We start from the raw sequence: 14,328 nt of genomic DNA, 5'->3' as shown, positions 1-14,328 counted from the left end.
TGAGGAAATGACTAAGAAAGGTTTGTGAAGCGCCAGATAGAAAAAGAAACTCTGCATTCAGAAGAAAGATTATTGCCTAAAAAGGAATCATGAGCATGCACCAACAGTGTTTGTGTATGACAAAAGGTCCACACTGTAGGTTGAAGTGAAATAATGAATAACAGCATTCCTGCATTTATTGTTTACCATGTTTAGCTTAGCATGTCACCACTTGCTAATAAACAGTAAATACTAATAATAGCAGAGAATGATGCATGCATTTTGCAGCCATCACAAACCAAACAGCACAAAGTGAAACTTAAAACCGATGATGTTGAATGATGAAAAATAGGAGGATCAATATAGTTTTTACTATTTACCCTGTCTGGATCATGTATATCTGTGACATATTAAATGGCAACGTATACAATAATTGTTGAGATTCTTGCTCAAGACCAAAAATTCCAACCTGCAGGTAGCACTTGTGGAAAAATCTGTGTCATACGATCACCAAAGTCAGTAGGATTTGCCATCTGGGAACCTTGAATGGCGAAACAAAATTCTGTAAACAGTCTATCTGGCATATGTGAATATCTATACACCGCTTAATCCTCACTAGGGTCGAGGGGGGCTGGAGTCTATCCCAGCTGACTTAGGGCGAAGGCAGGGGACCCTGGACAGGTCGCCAGTCTATCACAGGGCTACACTTAGAGACAGACAATCAAGCACACTCACATTCACACTTATGGACAATTTAGAATCATCAATTCACCTCAACATGTTTTTGGACCTTGTGGAAGGAAGCCAGAGAACCCGGAGAGAACCCACGCTGCACGGGGAGAACATGCAAACTCCACGCAGAAAGATTCCGGTGCCCCCACCGGGACGCGAACCAGCAACCTTCTTGCTGCGAGGCAACAGTGCTATATGTGAATATGATATATTTGAGTGAACAATGATATTTCTGACCTGTTGATGGTGCTACTATAAAGAAAATGTCAAAGGATCATCAAAAAGAAAAAGAAAAAGAAGTCAGTGTGAGAAAACATTAGAAGCAATAGTTAGTCGTGTCCTGAGAAATAAGAAATAAGACAAAGGTTATGTTCCAAGACTGTGAACTTTGCTGAAACATGGAGGAAGAGCAAATTTAATTTCACAGAATAAAAAAAGAAAAGCCAAGTGTGGGAAGAAAGCGGCTGTATAGACTACTGATGAGATTTAAAGAGATACCTGCAGTCGAGAGCTGAAATAATGGCGTCCTAACGCTGTGTTCACCGTTTACCCAGACATCTTTGTACACACAGCTTATGAAATTTTGACTGCACAAAAACCTGTGGTAATCTTGTCATAGCGACAGCTGCTCCGTCTACCTCTCCTCCCTCCTCTGCCTCTAGTTCGCCTCAATGTTCCCTCCATATGAACACTACATCTCTTTCAGCTGTGCCATTCCTCACCTGCCCACCAACCATTGCGCTTGAGTTTTCCTCCTCTCCCAGTCACCTGCTCACCCACTTCCACTTCATCTGCAAGTAACTCCATTAAATATAAAAGACGTAGTAAGTCTCTGCCAGGTTGCCCGTGTTGTCTTGTCGCCTTATTACCGCAGCCTTCATTCTGTTCTCGCTGTCTGTACCTGTTTATATGACCATCTGCCTGCCTTTTTATTTACTGGATTTGTTTGCCATATCTGATTGACTTTGTTTCCAACTGTCAGCCTGCCTATTTACCGAGTAAATACTTACTCTGCAGAGTCTGGGGCTCCAATTTTGCAATCCGGTGTTGGAATTCTTCATAAATGTTGCTTTGTAGTTGTGCCACAATGATTATTTTGAATTAGAAACTGTGCAAATGCAAACTGAGCGTTATTATTTCAGACATATATGCCAGTGTTTGCTCTTGGTCTGAAATGCTAACAGAAGTGTAATTATTTGTTGTTTTCACTGTCAACAAATTACAGGACAAAACCAAACCTAGCAATGCATTCCCAGTGCTTTCTAACCTTCCTACAGTGCTTTCCCTACCTCATCTGACCTCCCTGTCTGTCATGCCTATTCGCTCCAAAACCCTTTTTTTTTTCTAAAAAAGGCACAGCTACAGCTTGTTGTTTATTCATTAAAAATGCTCAAATCATCATTTTTCAATCATGTCCAAAAATATCTGAACACTGTGGATGTTTGATAGTAAATTTAACCCAAACAAGAGTGAACATTACATTTGTCTGGGATTAATTTCAATCATGGATTAATCTGAACGCGGTGCCCTGCTGTAGTTGGTATTTACAGAATCAGTGTATAGAGGATCAACTCAAACCTGTCGCAGCCACACTCACTGTCATGAAGGAACACATCAATCGAAGTGTCTCGTTCACATTTTTTAATAGGTCTTGTTTTTTTTGGAGAATATTTGATTTAATAAAGCCTCCTATGTTATGACTCAAGGGTACGAACTTTATGGCACTATAACAGACAGGCAGCTTTGAGTCCTGCAGAGTGAGACCTGCCTAGTGTTGCTTTGACAATCGCACTGAATAAAATAAGTCTGACTCACAGGCTGAAACATCGCTCTTTGCAAAGCTCTTTGCATTATGCTGGAGCATCATTCTCGCACATTAACATTTTCAAATACAGAACTCCCATTGATAAAGTTGCTGAAAGGCTCTGAAGTACACACAGCAAAATGTGAAGTGTTATGACCGTGCCCACGCAAACGGCAATGACTATTGTTACCTGAACTCATCAGTATTTTGTATAGAAAGTATAATGTTGTCATCAAAGAGGAACATGTTAAATTTAGCCTTGGTTTTGTATATATTTCTTTCAGTTTTATATTGCTTGAAGCGGGATATAACAAAAGCCTATTTGTGTCCCTTCATATTCTATCATTCAGCATCACAGTCACCACTTTCATCATCATTTACGTTAAATTAATTGGCCGTGCCAATGAGCAAGCACCGACCAATACTATGTGTTGTCACTGGTGACATATAAACCCTCTTTTCAATACACAAACAACCCACTTAATGTCTGTCCCTTTACTACATTCAAGTGGCCAATGAGTGTAATGTAAATGGAACACAAAAACTCTATTGGGATGCATATGTATCTAAATCTATCCGCATCAATAATGCAAGTTGGAGAATGGGTTGTCTCACACAATTCACCCATCCCTTGTGACTTTTCTGGGCACACGGATTCTCTGTTTTCTGTATTTATACGTAATATACAGCCCGTTCATGTTCTTTTATTTTTGTGTAGCACGTTGTTGCCAAACTCTTCAAAGGAATCCAGGTGGAAAAGAAATTGTTATGAAACAGAAAATGATAGCGTTAAGCGCGCTGAGAGATTTGGTCGCCCCCAGAGTCACCATGCATCAAAGCCCTATAAATACCAATGCATAAGAGAAAGGAATGCACCATCACCTAGATATTTGGTGTCAGAACAATTTTTGTTTGACTGACCTCCAAATCAGCTGTCAGAAACACTGCTGTACTAAAGATATAAAGGGGGGAAAATGGCATTTACACATTTAAAAGAATAAAAAAATAAATAAATAGAGTTACTACAATGAAGCTACCAGTTTTACTATGTCATGGTAGAACTGCTGTATGAAGAGTTGGTTCCTTCATGTGCAAAAGTATGCTTCCATTCATATACAGTGGCGATCCTGGCTTGACTATTTCCAAGACATTCACAGAGTGTTGATTAAATATTGCACTTGAATGCTTGTCTTAACATCCCTGATTTTGATATTTAAAACCAAGCCACCATGGCTGGCTACAAGGCACAAAACTCCCCTAACACACCTGACCATGTGCAATTTAATGGTGAGCTAAAAGCAGCACTGCACAAAAAGGACCAATCCACACAGTGTGTTTAGGTAGGCTCCTTATGTCTGCAACCATCAATATGTATGTATTAATAATTGATCAAATGATTCATGTAAAAGGAGTCACTCATAATGATAAACTCTCCCTCAGCTCTACGGGGCTTTTTAGCATCTTTTAGCTCATTATTTTTAATTTGGTGCCATCACTGTTTTGTTTTTATTCACTGTTCCTTCTCCCAGCTACCCAGTGTCATCTGTAACAGGCGGCTGGTTTCATTAAAAAAAAAAAAAAAAAGCTCGAAAAAACCCACTATCTCGGTTAAATTTGTCTCTGCTCAGTCTGTTACATAATTCAAACAACAACTTTCCTGGAGGCTCCGTGAACATACCAGTTTATGAAGAAACACGACTGGAGACTCGTGGGGGATTAGGATTTGTGAATGTGTGTAGACTCATGAGAGGCACACAGATGGAGTTTACATCCTTCTCTAGAGATACCCTAAGTGTACAAGTATGTCCATGTCTGCCCTATATGCTGGCTGGCTTTATATAGACTGAGGATAAGGAAGGGACACTTTCGCTACAAGAGGCACTCCAAAGGACTTTGAGCAACAAAAACTTTTTATGCAGTCATTTCGAGTAAACCTTTACATCCAACCTAAGAATCTGATTAGTATGATTCTCACTATGGCAGAAGAAAACAGCAACCTTGTTTTAATTCAGAGCTTCTCCTCGTGCCGCTCAACAAATACATCATATTAATAATTTAAACTGTACTTGTCTAATAAATCCTTTATCACCCAAGATTACATCTGGGGACTGAGGTCAATCCCCATTTGCTCATTAGCTTGTTTTAAGTTATAAATATAGAGGAGATATCATTTAAATAGCCTGACAGTTCGTTTTACAGTGGGGGGAAAAAAAAAGAAAAAGAAAAGTTGGAGAGCCTTTCATAAATTCACACATTTTAATTGAGATTAGCACATTTCTTTTTATTTATTTCCCTCCACAACTGGAAGGTGCTTCAGTCTGTGAATCTTCACACGTTGCCGCGACCGCTCTCATTAGTTACTATGCAACCATCATGGAGCAGGAGCATGGAGATAATGTGGGTTCTGACAACGACTGCCGTTATTAAACCCTGTGTAATTTTGGTAGAATCTGCCCAGACAAAAAAGAGAAGAGAGTGACTGTATTCATTCAAAATAATAGATTAAGTTACATTCATTATCTTCACAGATTATTCATGGCATTCATCAACTTATGAGGATCATTACCATGATTATGATCTGATTAAGATGGTGTTTTTCTCCCCACTGACATCATATACTGGGTGTTAAATGTTTAAACCCAAAGCCATGGAAGCCTATTTAAAATAATATTGACTTGAGTCAACTTATTGGCTGAGGTCAACTACTCATCAATTTACAGTTCTGTCCATGTCAGCAATATTGAAGGTGCCTGTGAAATAGATGTAGACACAACAGATGCAGACTTAATATCATTTTAAAGCTCTTAGGTCCGGATGAGACGTTATGCAATAGCACATAAGTGCTTCCACAATCTTTCTTCCCTTTTATTATCATATGGCAAGCAATAATCTCTTGCCTTTCAGCCAACATCCATTATGATGTATCACATCTGTATAATATATAGTATAGGCCTAGTTTTCATTGCGATCTTTATGCTTTTACAGCAGACATGCTGAGAGGTGGAAATAACAGGGTGCTAAAATGGGGGGCTCTGAAATTCACAGTCCTTCTCCAACAATCAATAAGCTCTTCTTGACCTTTATGTGCATCAATAATGGTATTTCTGCCTTTTGGAGGAGGATAAGAACTTTAGTTCATCCTCAGACAGGAGTATTTCTCCCCCGTGAAAACTGCTGGCTTAGGATTCAAGTGCTCAGGAGCTCAACCAAAAGCAAATATTGAGACTTAAATGGCAGTGGAGAAAGTGCACGAAAGAGAATTGCTGGGAGAAATGAAAAGAAAGAAATCTACCAGTGTCTCTACATGCTTACATAATTCCCATTCTTTCTCTGACCGGTGCCTGAATTAAGGCTTGCAAAGCCACTTGCCTTGGGTTGAATGTCTAGCATGACATTGGTATTCAGTGTGTGCGTCCCTCTCTGTATGTCCACCTCTGAGTCATGCAGAATGAACCCTTGGCAGCACTAGGTACATGACCTTCCCTCCAACACCAGCACCGCTGCTGGCTCTCCACATGGTAACTTGTTAATGTCAGAGCTCTCTCTCTCTCCAATCTATATCCGTCTCTCTCTCTCTGTCTCTTCATGTCACATACTCAGAGGTGAAAATTTTGACCCACAGGTCTTACACAATCACATCCTATCCCATTTGACCCTTGCAGGCTTGAGACTTTGGCTCCAACACCCAGGAACAAGTGACCTTTGGTGGGTATGTAATAAACACCAGCCACATCCTCCTTATTCCATGTAAGGCTTCAGGCCTGAATGTAAATGTAGTTTTCTGCGTGCCATCTGAGTCGGTAAAGCTATAGGTGCACAGATTTAACATCAAAACACCTCAAAAGTCATCACTCGCTGACATTCTCTCGAGACGTGTCTTGCAGAGGCCTGTGTTTAACTCTTAATTTAAGAAAACTTTAGGTAGGATTTCAAGAGGTTAAGTAGGGTCTCAACATGGGTGAATCTAGGCTGTGCATTTGGACATCAAAACTGCTTATGTGACAAATACCAGAGAGGACTTCACGTCCTCTGGGCCACTCACGCTTGAAGGCTTGCATACTTAGTTTGGTGACTCATCTAAAGTGAGCTAGAGGCCTACGTTTTTTTTCTAAATGGGTTTCTGCTCTGTGACATTGGTAACAAAGTGCTAAAACAGATGGTTTATGACAAACCTCTTTGCAGTTTCCTATTTTAATGGCCCCTCTGGAAAAATCAAACATATATGCTATGTCATCAGCTGCTCGTGTCTCTGCCTCTAATGCGAGCCCTCCAAAACGATGAGGAATATAAGATTATATTGTTAACACATACCAAAGCCAGGATGTCCTGCTCTGCCATAATGACAAATATGGCACTGTTTGAGACATCCCTCTGTGACATCTCTCCATTATCCTCAACCCTGTGCCTTATCTGTTCACTAAAAGAAAGTACACAGGGTGGTTCTATCCCCCCCGCACGAAAATAAGTGGCAGGCAGAGAGCCAGATGGGGTAGAGGAAATGGAAGAGAGGAAAGTGCTTCTACACCAGCTGCTGTCCTGAAAAGTGGTTACATTTATAGGAAGGAGAGGAGATCAAAGATGTTGAGACCATTACACACACATGTGGCCTCTTCTTTTCATGAGACTCCAGCGGGTCAGGTGGTAATGACTCCCCTTTCACATTAGAGGGTGTTTAGTAGGCCAAACCTAACAAAGGACTGGGATGATCAAAGAGGCGGCGTGGCTTTGGCTTTTTGTGTTTGAATGGAGAGTGGGTTGTTTTTTTTTTCATTTTATTTTGTTTGACCATGTGTGTGGGTGTGTGTGAATATAAACCCCAGGCCTGATGTACTGTCTGGACGAGAGTAATGATGTTAAGATATACTCTACTTTTTGTTTTGTTTTGTTTTTTTTTTCCCTGAAAGTTGCAGCTAAGAGGAGAAAAAAGAAGTGGCAAAAACATCTTTGAAGTACCTTGTATAGTGCTGTATGTCATATATTTCCAACACCGTGCAGTCTAGCTGGTGCTCTCTCATCGTTTCCTCTTTGGTTTTAACTCTGCTCTGTACCACTTATGTACCCTAAAAATCTACATTTACTGCCCAGCACAGTTGTACAACTACTTAACATAAAAAAATCGCGACCTTCCTGCTCTTGCTGAGAAAGATTCTGGTTAAATGGTGTTTATTCTTGAGAGGATTTAAATGAACACAGATGTAACTAATTCCTAGAAATACATCCCAAGGCTACATATGCAATACACAAACTGCACTTGCAGACTCTTAGCACATACACAAATACTTTTAAGCTCTTGCATTGGTTACCCAGGGCCGACATTCCTCTAATTAAGAATCCAAGGCCACTGTGAAGGCATCTGTAGGCTCCCATCGCGTACATATGTGCTTGTGTGTGCGTATCGCGCAGATCTTCTGTGTGAACGCGTGCAAACAGACTCAAAATCATCTGTTTTCACATCTTCATCTTAACACATCAACGTGGTCTCCAGGAGCACAAAGATAACAACATGAGCAACAGCCTTTAGGTGCCTCTGCCAAAAATATTCCAGTGTGTAATCATTCCCTGACATCAAAACATGACTCATATCACGGCTAGTAAAAAGCAAAAAAAAAGGAGGAGGAGGAGGAGGACACATCTGTACAAATTATGTCGAAGTTGCGAATGGAAATCTGCCAACTTCCACGGTGGAGGTCAACAACAGAAAGAGACAATGTTCCCCCCCAAAAAATATGTGTGACAATGGCCCTATCGAAAACTCATGCATATTACCATAAATATCAATTGTTGCTCACCTTGTCAACTGCATCACACGTGTCAAGAGTGACCTTCCAAGATGATAAAATGCAGCCTTGTGTTTCTTTGTAAACGTGCAGTTCTGGCATCTCATCACTAGGAGGTGCACTTGTATGAAACTTAATCTCCACTCCTCACATCCACACAGCTCTCATGGCTCCTCCACTGTCACTGTTTCCAGCCACAAACCAGCTTTGACACAACAATCTAAAACACTTGCTCATGAAGCAACATGAGGAAATCTTGACAGAGTTGGTGATAATACCAGAAGTTTCACTATATGAGGCATGTGAGTAATGAGGATACTAAAAAGTTTTATTTTTATTATTATTATTCTCCCAAAATCATTGATTTTGTGAACTTAGTGATGCTTGTCTGTGCAGCCTCTCTGCTCAGCAAATGGAGCAGCAATCAGCTTATAAAACCACAAAAATACAAAAAAACAAATCATCTATCTGTGTCAGTCAATTTGGAATTCGTGCATATCAACGCTCACACACAGCGATCATTGCCTTTGATGTCTCAAACCCCCCACAAGTCGATGCGAGTGATCGGGGGAGAAAGACTCCACAGCCCTGCGTAAAGAGGGGGGTTTCCCCGGTGGTTTTTTTGGAGGGTGTTCCCCCTCTTTAGTCCGTGCGTAACAGGAGTGATCAGTACAGAACGGTATGTGAGGAAGAGGTGATAATGGCCTACTTACCATATTGACTTCTGATACCATGTCTATGCTGGCTATGTCTATATTCATCCCCACTCCAACCGGTGCACCTGGGACAGATCAAAAAAAAAAAACAACGGTAAGCGAAAGTGGACACCATGGTGCAAGTGATTCACATTGTACAGCAGGCACTACATAAAAAAAAAAGAAACATTGCGTGATGGGAACACAGATTAACACTTGTGAATTTAGCTGTTGTCAGCCGGATGATAGTTTACAGTGTTCATTTCGGCTGGGATTAGATGCGCTGACCTGCCGTGACAGTGCTGGTATTTCCCCCCCTAAAAGTTGTTGACATGGAATCACAAAGCCCCTGACGCACTGAAACACCCCAATTGGAACATGCACATGAAGAATAAACATCTATTTGTCTGTAAAATTCCAGCAGACGTGCACTGGGAGATGCCAAACACCTTTTTTTTAGTTGGATTCAAATAAACGAGCTGGTGTAATTTCGTCCGCGTAGATCACTCATGTATTGTGTGTTTTTTTTTACTTCTTCACGTCTACTCTCTGTGTGTTAGATACAATGTCAAAGACTTTGGCACCTGCACAAAAGCCGATAAGTCTGGTTTACTTTACGAAACTGCAATTGAGAGATCGGTGTTTTCTCTGTCCTAATTCAAACACTGTACTATCAAACAGGCTGACAAGGCGAAAACTCGAACAGAGTTGGCGAGAAAACGAGTTGATTTACCTCCGAAATCTGGCCTCAATCGTATATCATAACCTTTTAAGAGTCTATCCACCGTTTCTTTCACCAAAGACATATTGCTAGGGTCATTGACACCGGCACTATGGGAGGAAAAAAGGAAAAGACAAGAGACAGAACAGCAGATTTACATTCGAGATATTCTTGGACCGTAAGTGTTTCCCATTCCGCCTGTAACACAGTCACACTAAGTAAAAAATGAGTGGAGCATCCTCCGACCCCTTTCACTTACCTTTGGGCGCACACCACAGCCACTATGATGGGGAGCAACCAGACGCAAAAACACCTCATTCTTCTTATTCGGAACACTGCCATACTTAAATCATGAGTTCTTTTCTTTCCTTTTTTAGTGAAGACAGACGCGGTCCAACTTATTCTTGCCTGTGCAGTAATTCCAATGCCGGGCGCATGCGTATTCCCGACCACAACATCAAGAAGCAGCGCCGCTGCTGCTGATGGTAGTGGCAGATCCAGACACGGAGGAAATTTAAAGGAGAATCAAGGCTTCAAGTTACTCAGTGAGCGCACGGGGGTCTCCCTGATTTTTCTTTTCTTTTCTTTTTTTTTTTTTCTTTTTGCACCTAGTAGGACTGTTTGGGGACTGTGGTGGAGGGAAGTCGGTAGTTCGAAACCACGGGGGAGACGAGGAAGATGTGGGTGGGGTTGTTTCTTCCCATTCGCTCTTCTGGCGCCTGCTCGTTTAGGTGTCTCTGAGCAAGGCACTTAACCTCTGAGCATCGGGGGAGGGGGGCTCCCAGATGAAACACTGACTGGACTGAAAATGCTTTTAAACTATTGTGTGCGAAGCAGAGCAACACTGGAGTGAACTTTACTTTAGTTTCACTGGTTTTAAAGTTGACCACAAATGCAAACTTTCACCCCATAAAGTGGAAACGCTATGGGAGACAATGAGAAGACAGATTATTATTTCATAGGCTACAACTAGTGGTGTTACATTTGTATTTACTTCACGTTTATTGTCAGAGAAATGAGTTCCTACATGTGATTTTTTAAATATTAGACAGGAAAGCAAAAGGCGTAAAGCTGCAGGTCTTATGGGGCAGTTTCTCTGTCCATGGTGCTGAAATCCCTTGTTTCCTCTCCCAGACACTATCCATTGAGCTCTCTACTTCCCTCTTCACACAAAAGAGGTTGGAGGGGGGGGGGTTCGTGCTATAAATGCACCAACAGTTGCTCACGCATCGATCTCAGCGCATCCGGGCCTCTGACATGGAAAAAAAAAAAAAAATAGAACGAGAAGCGTGTCTTCGTTCAACGAGAGGCGCGGTGCCAATGCAGCGCCGCGGGGTTGGAGTCGGGTTGCATGGAGCAGAGGCAGTATGCGCCGAAGCCTCCACTCAGCAGCACGTATCTCACAGCCATGCAGCGCTTGTGGTGGCTCCACGCACTGGTAAGCAGGATGTGCGCCGCTGCGTAAACTCGGACACGACTCGTCATGGATATGGTGGGATCAGAGGCGGATGGTGGAGCAGTGAGCCCTTTTTGTAGAGCTCCTACAGCGACTCTCTTGCCTGAGAGAGGAGGGGAACCACAGTGATCCAACCAAAGGAGCTGCTCCCCTACTGCACAAACACCACTTGGAAGGCTCTTCATGTTGAGATTTATTGACTTGTTCCCATAAAAAAAAAAAAAAAAAAAAAAAAAAGGAACCCACTGTGTTATTTAAACACTAACTCAAATTGTGCGCACAGCTTCACCTGATGGGGGCGCTGTAATTAAAATTTGTGTTTAAAAAAAATAAATAAATGCAAATTGATTGGGCTAATTTTCATTTTCAGCCCCATTGTTCAAATTGATAATCTATCTGCAGGGGGTCCATGTGAAATTATTGAGAGTTAAAGATCAGTTTGACATTTGTTCCTTTAAATTCATTTCAGAAACCCCCCACACATGACAGAAATCCAATTATGCCAAATACACCCAGCTGGCAGTTTATTAGGTACACATACCTAAAACTAATGGTGTAATCCCAGCAGCCCTGCATTACATCCCACCTTCACGAAGGTTTTAATGTTGAGTTTTTGTCGAAACCATTTCAGAAAGCTGTCGAGTCAGTTGCGTGATCATTCTGGATGGTGCAGTTTTTAGTGCTGTTGAACTGGATGGCATTACACTGAGATGTATTTTAGATATTCAGCCTACCGTAATTTACATAAATAGGGTGGACAAACTAATCAAAGCTATAGTCAGAAAAACACAATATTGTTCACCAGCAACACAAACATCTCAAAAACAATGATCATACAGTTGAATCAATGTCTCTTTACCAGGGTTTCAACACTGATAAAACCTTCACAAAGGTGGACTTTATTGCATGGCTACACTGCATTGCTTTTGGTTATGTGTACTAAAAATCTTGCAAGTGAGTGCAACTTACTGTCTATGATCAATCTCATGACCTAAAGTTCATGTTTTGCATTGTCAGACAGGTAATAACCAAATCTAAGAAGGCATTTTGTTTCGTGTTTAAAAATGGGTCATGGTAGGCTTCTCAAATTATTCGGTGCACAAAAATACCCTAATTGAAAGCAAGGAAGCTTGAGCAAATTTGCACTTTTTTGCCAGTGCACTTTGTCTCCAGCACTGAGCATAATATCATAGGTTTCCAGCCATTTTCCAGTTTTAAAGTGAAACAGAAGTGCAAATGATTTGATCTCTGCAAAGCTCTCAGCATTCCCAAATGAATGTAGTAGATATCAGACCTGCAGTGGACAGTTAACATTACATCTTACCTCATCACTTATAATAGCCTTTGTAACCATACTTGTGACTGAACTGTTCGAGCTAAAGTACTTTCCGATAGTGTTTGCATTACTGTGTCCCCTCAATGTAAATAAGGTATAGTTTGCCGACTGCAAACTACCGTAGATTTGTTTGGCCTATTGTGTTGCTGCTAATGCCATTAGCTGTAAAGATTGCTAACCATAATTTATTTATTTGGCATCTGTTAAAATTAGTTGTGGCACAATCGACGCCCAGCTATAAGCACAGAAGGAGGAAGGAAGGAAGAAGCAAGCACAGCAACTCAGGATGTCTTGAAGCCTGACTCATCAGGCAGATTAGATAAGATAAGAATACTATAACTCATAACACAATAATAGGCTATTCTTCCAATATGCTGCCATTTGAGTTTACTAAGTGGTTTGTATAGAGTGTGGATGGACACCAAGAACTCCTGAGTCTGTTCCAGGGCCGCGCAGTCGGATCAGCACCATGGATAGCACTCAGGACATTTGGTACATCTTTCCCTAATGCGCCTGCCACCATGTTTTATATCAATTATATAATCAACCAAACAAGGGCTGCCATCAGAGTCCGACTCAAATTGTTATTTCTCATGCATGCACAGATTGCAGTCATGAATGGCAACTCAATCTATCTGAGTAATGTACAAGTTTGGTTATGAGGCGAATGATGGACATGGTCACTATTAATCAGGGGTTTACATACCATGACATCTCTTTGACCATGCATTTCATATCTCACTAATATTCATTAGGGGACGAACAGATGGTGGAACAATAGAGTGCTTTGCCAATCATAATACTGTGAGTTGTAAAATAAAACAAGAAGAAAAAACAGGACCAAGTTGTGTTGTAACCCTCAAATTTGAAACTGGCACTGAGGCAAGCAAACAAATATTTTGACCTGCTATGTCGTTCTTAATGCCTGATTAACTCAGTTGTTTAACATTCCCAAAAGGGCTCTGGCTCTTCTATTTTCTCTCTCCATCTATGTCTTTCTGCATCTTTGCACTAAGGGGAAAATAATGACTGCGTTTCCAAGCCTCTCAGTAAAACACCATGCATTTCCGCCAGTGCAACACTCAGGTTGTCCTGTGCTGATGAATAAAAACAGGATGTCCGCAATGTCTGGGGGGAAAGAAAGAAAAAAAAGGCATTTGTGTTGTTTCATGTCAGTAAACAAGGGTTTGTTTGCTGGCATCTTGGCAAGATGATGGAAAATCTGCATATGTAGGGAAGCGGCTTGTGATCTCGCGCTGAGAGAGAGAGAGAGAGATGGAGAGAGGACTCAGTGCCTGAATACACAGATAACACATCTCAGTTAATCATCTGCCGTGACATTGACTTTTACATTTTTGCAACATGATGAAAAACTCACATAATGGCAACGGATGTCACACGCAAATGTGTTTCGATGGGCAAAACATTCAACGTTAAAATGGTTTCGATCTTCACACATGCAGAAACTGATTTCCCCTAAAAAAAAAAAAAGCTTTTTTGCTCCCAAATGGGCTGAAAAAGTGCCACATGGTGACTCTGATTTTGGTCCCCCTCTGTTTAGTTGTCAGTGATAAGTACACAAAAACTACATCGTTCTAAAATTAATGTTTCAGTGATGAGTAATATGAAGCGCAGATCAGAAAAGCCCTTTTTTTTTTTTTCTTTTAGTGCTCAGAGGTTTAGGATCTTCTTTGTTACATATCTCTGCAAAAAAACCCAAAACAATTTCATTACAAACACAGGTTCATATTCATCATGATGTGGAGCTTATCCACAGTAAGCGGCGTGCCTATAATGCTATCTCTACCCACCATATGTTACATTTATG

General features: G+C 41.1%; 1 protein-coding gene across 1 annotated transcript in view; it reads right to left on the bottom strand.

Annotated features, from left to right (window-relative positions):
* The window catches only part of gabrb2b (gamma-aminobutyric acid type A receptor subunit beta2b), a 60,226-nt gene extending 50,081 nt beyond the window's left edge, over positions 1-10,145 (bottom strand). Inside the window, 4 exon segments of the mRNA XM_008298325.1 lie at positions 9,006-9,073; positions 9,721-9,818; positions 9,968-10,094; positions 10,097-10,145. Of these exon segments, the coding sequence (XP_008296547.1) occupies positions 9,006-9,073; positions 9,721-9,818; positions 9,968-10,094; positions 10,097-10,145 (342 nt within the window).
* Positions 10,146-14,328: the final 4,183 nt, after the last annotated feature.

This window comes from Stegastes partitus, unplaced genomic scaffold (assembly GCF_000690725.1).
Source record: "Stegastes partitus isolate 25-593 unplaced genomic scaffold, Stegastes_partitus-1.0.2 Scaffold28, whole genome shotgun sequence".
NCBI classification, from domain to species: Eukaryota; Metazoa; Chordata; class Actinopteri; family Pomacentridae; genus Stegastes; species Stegastes partitus.
Note: the sequence above shows the minus strand (reverse complement) of the source record. Positions and strands in the feature narration are given on the sequence as shown.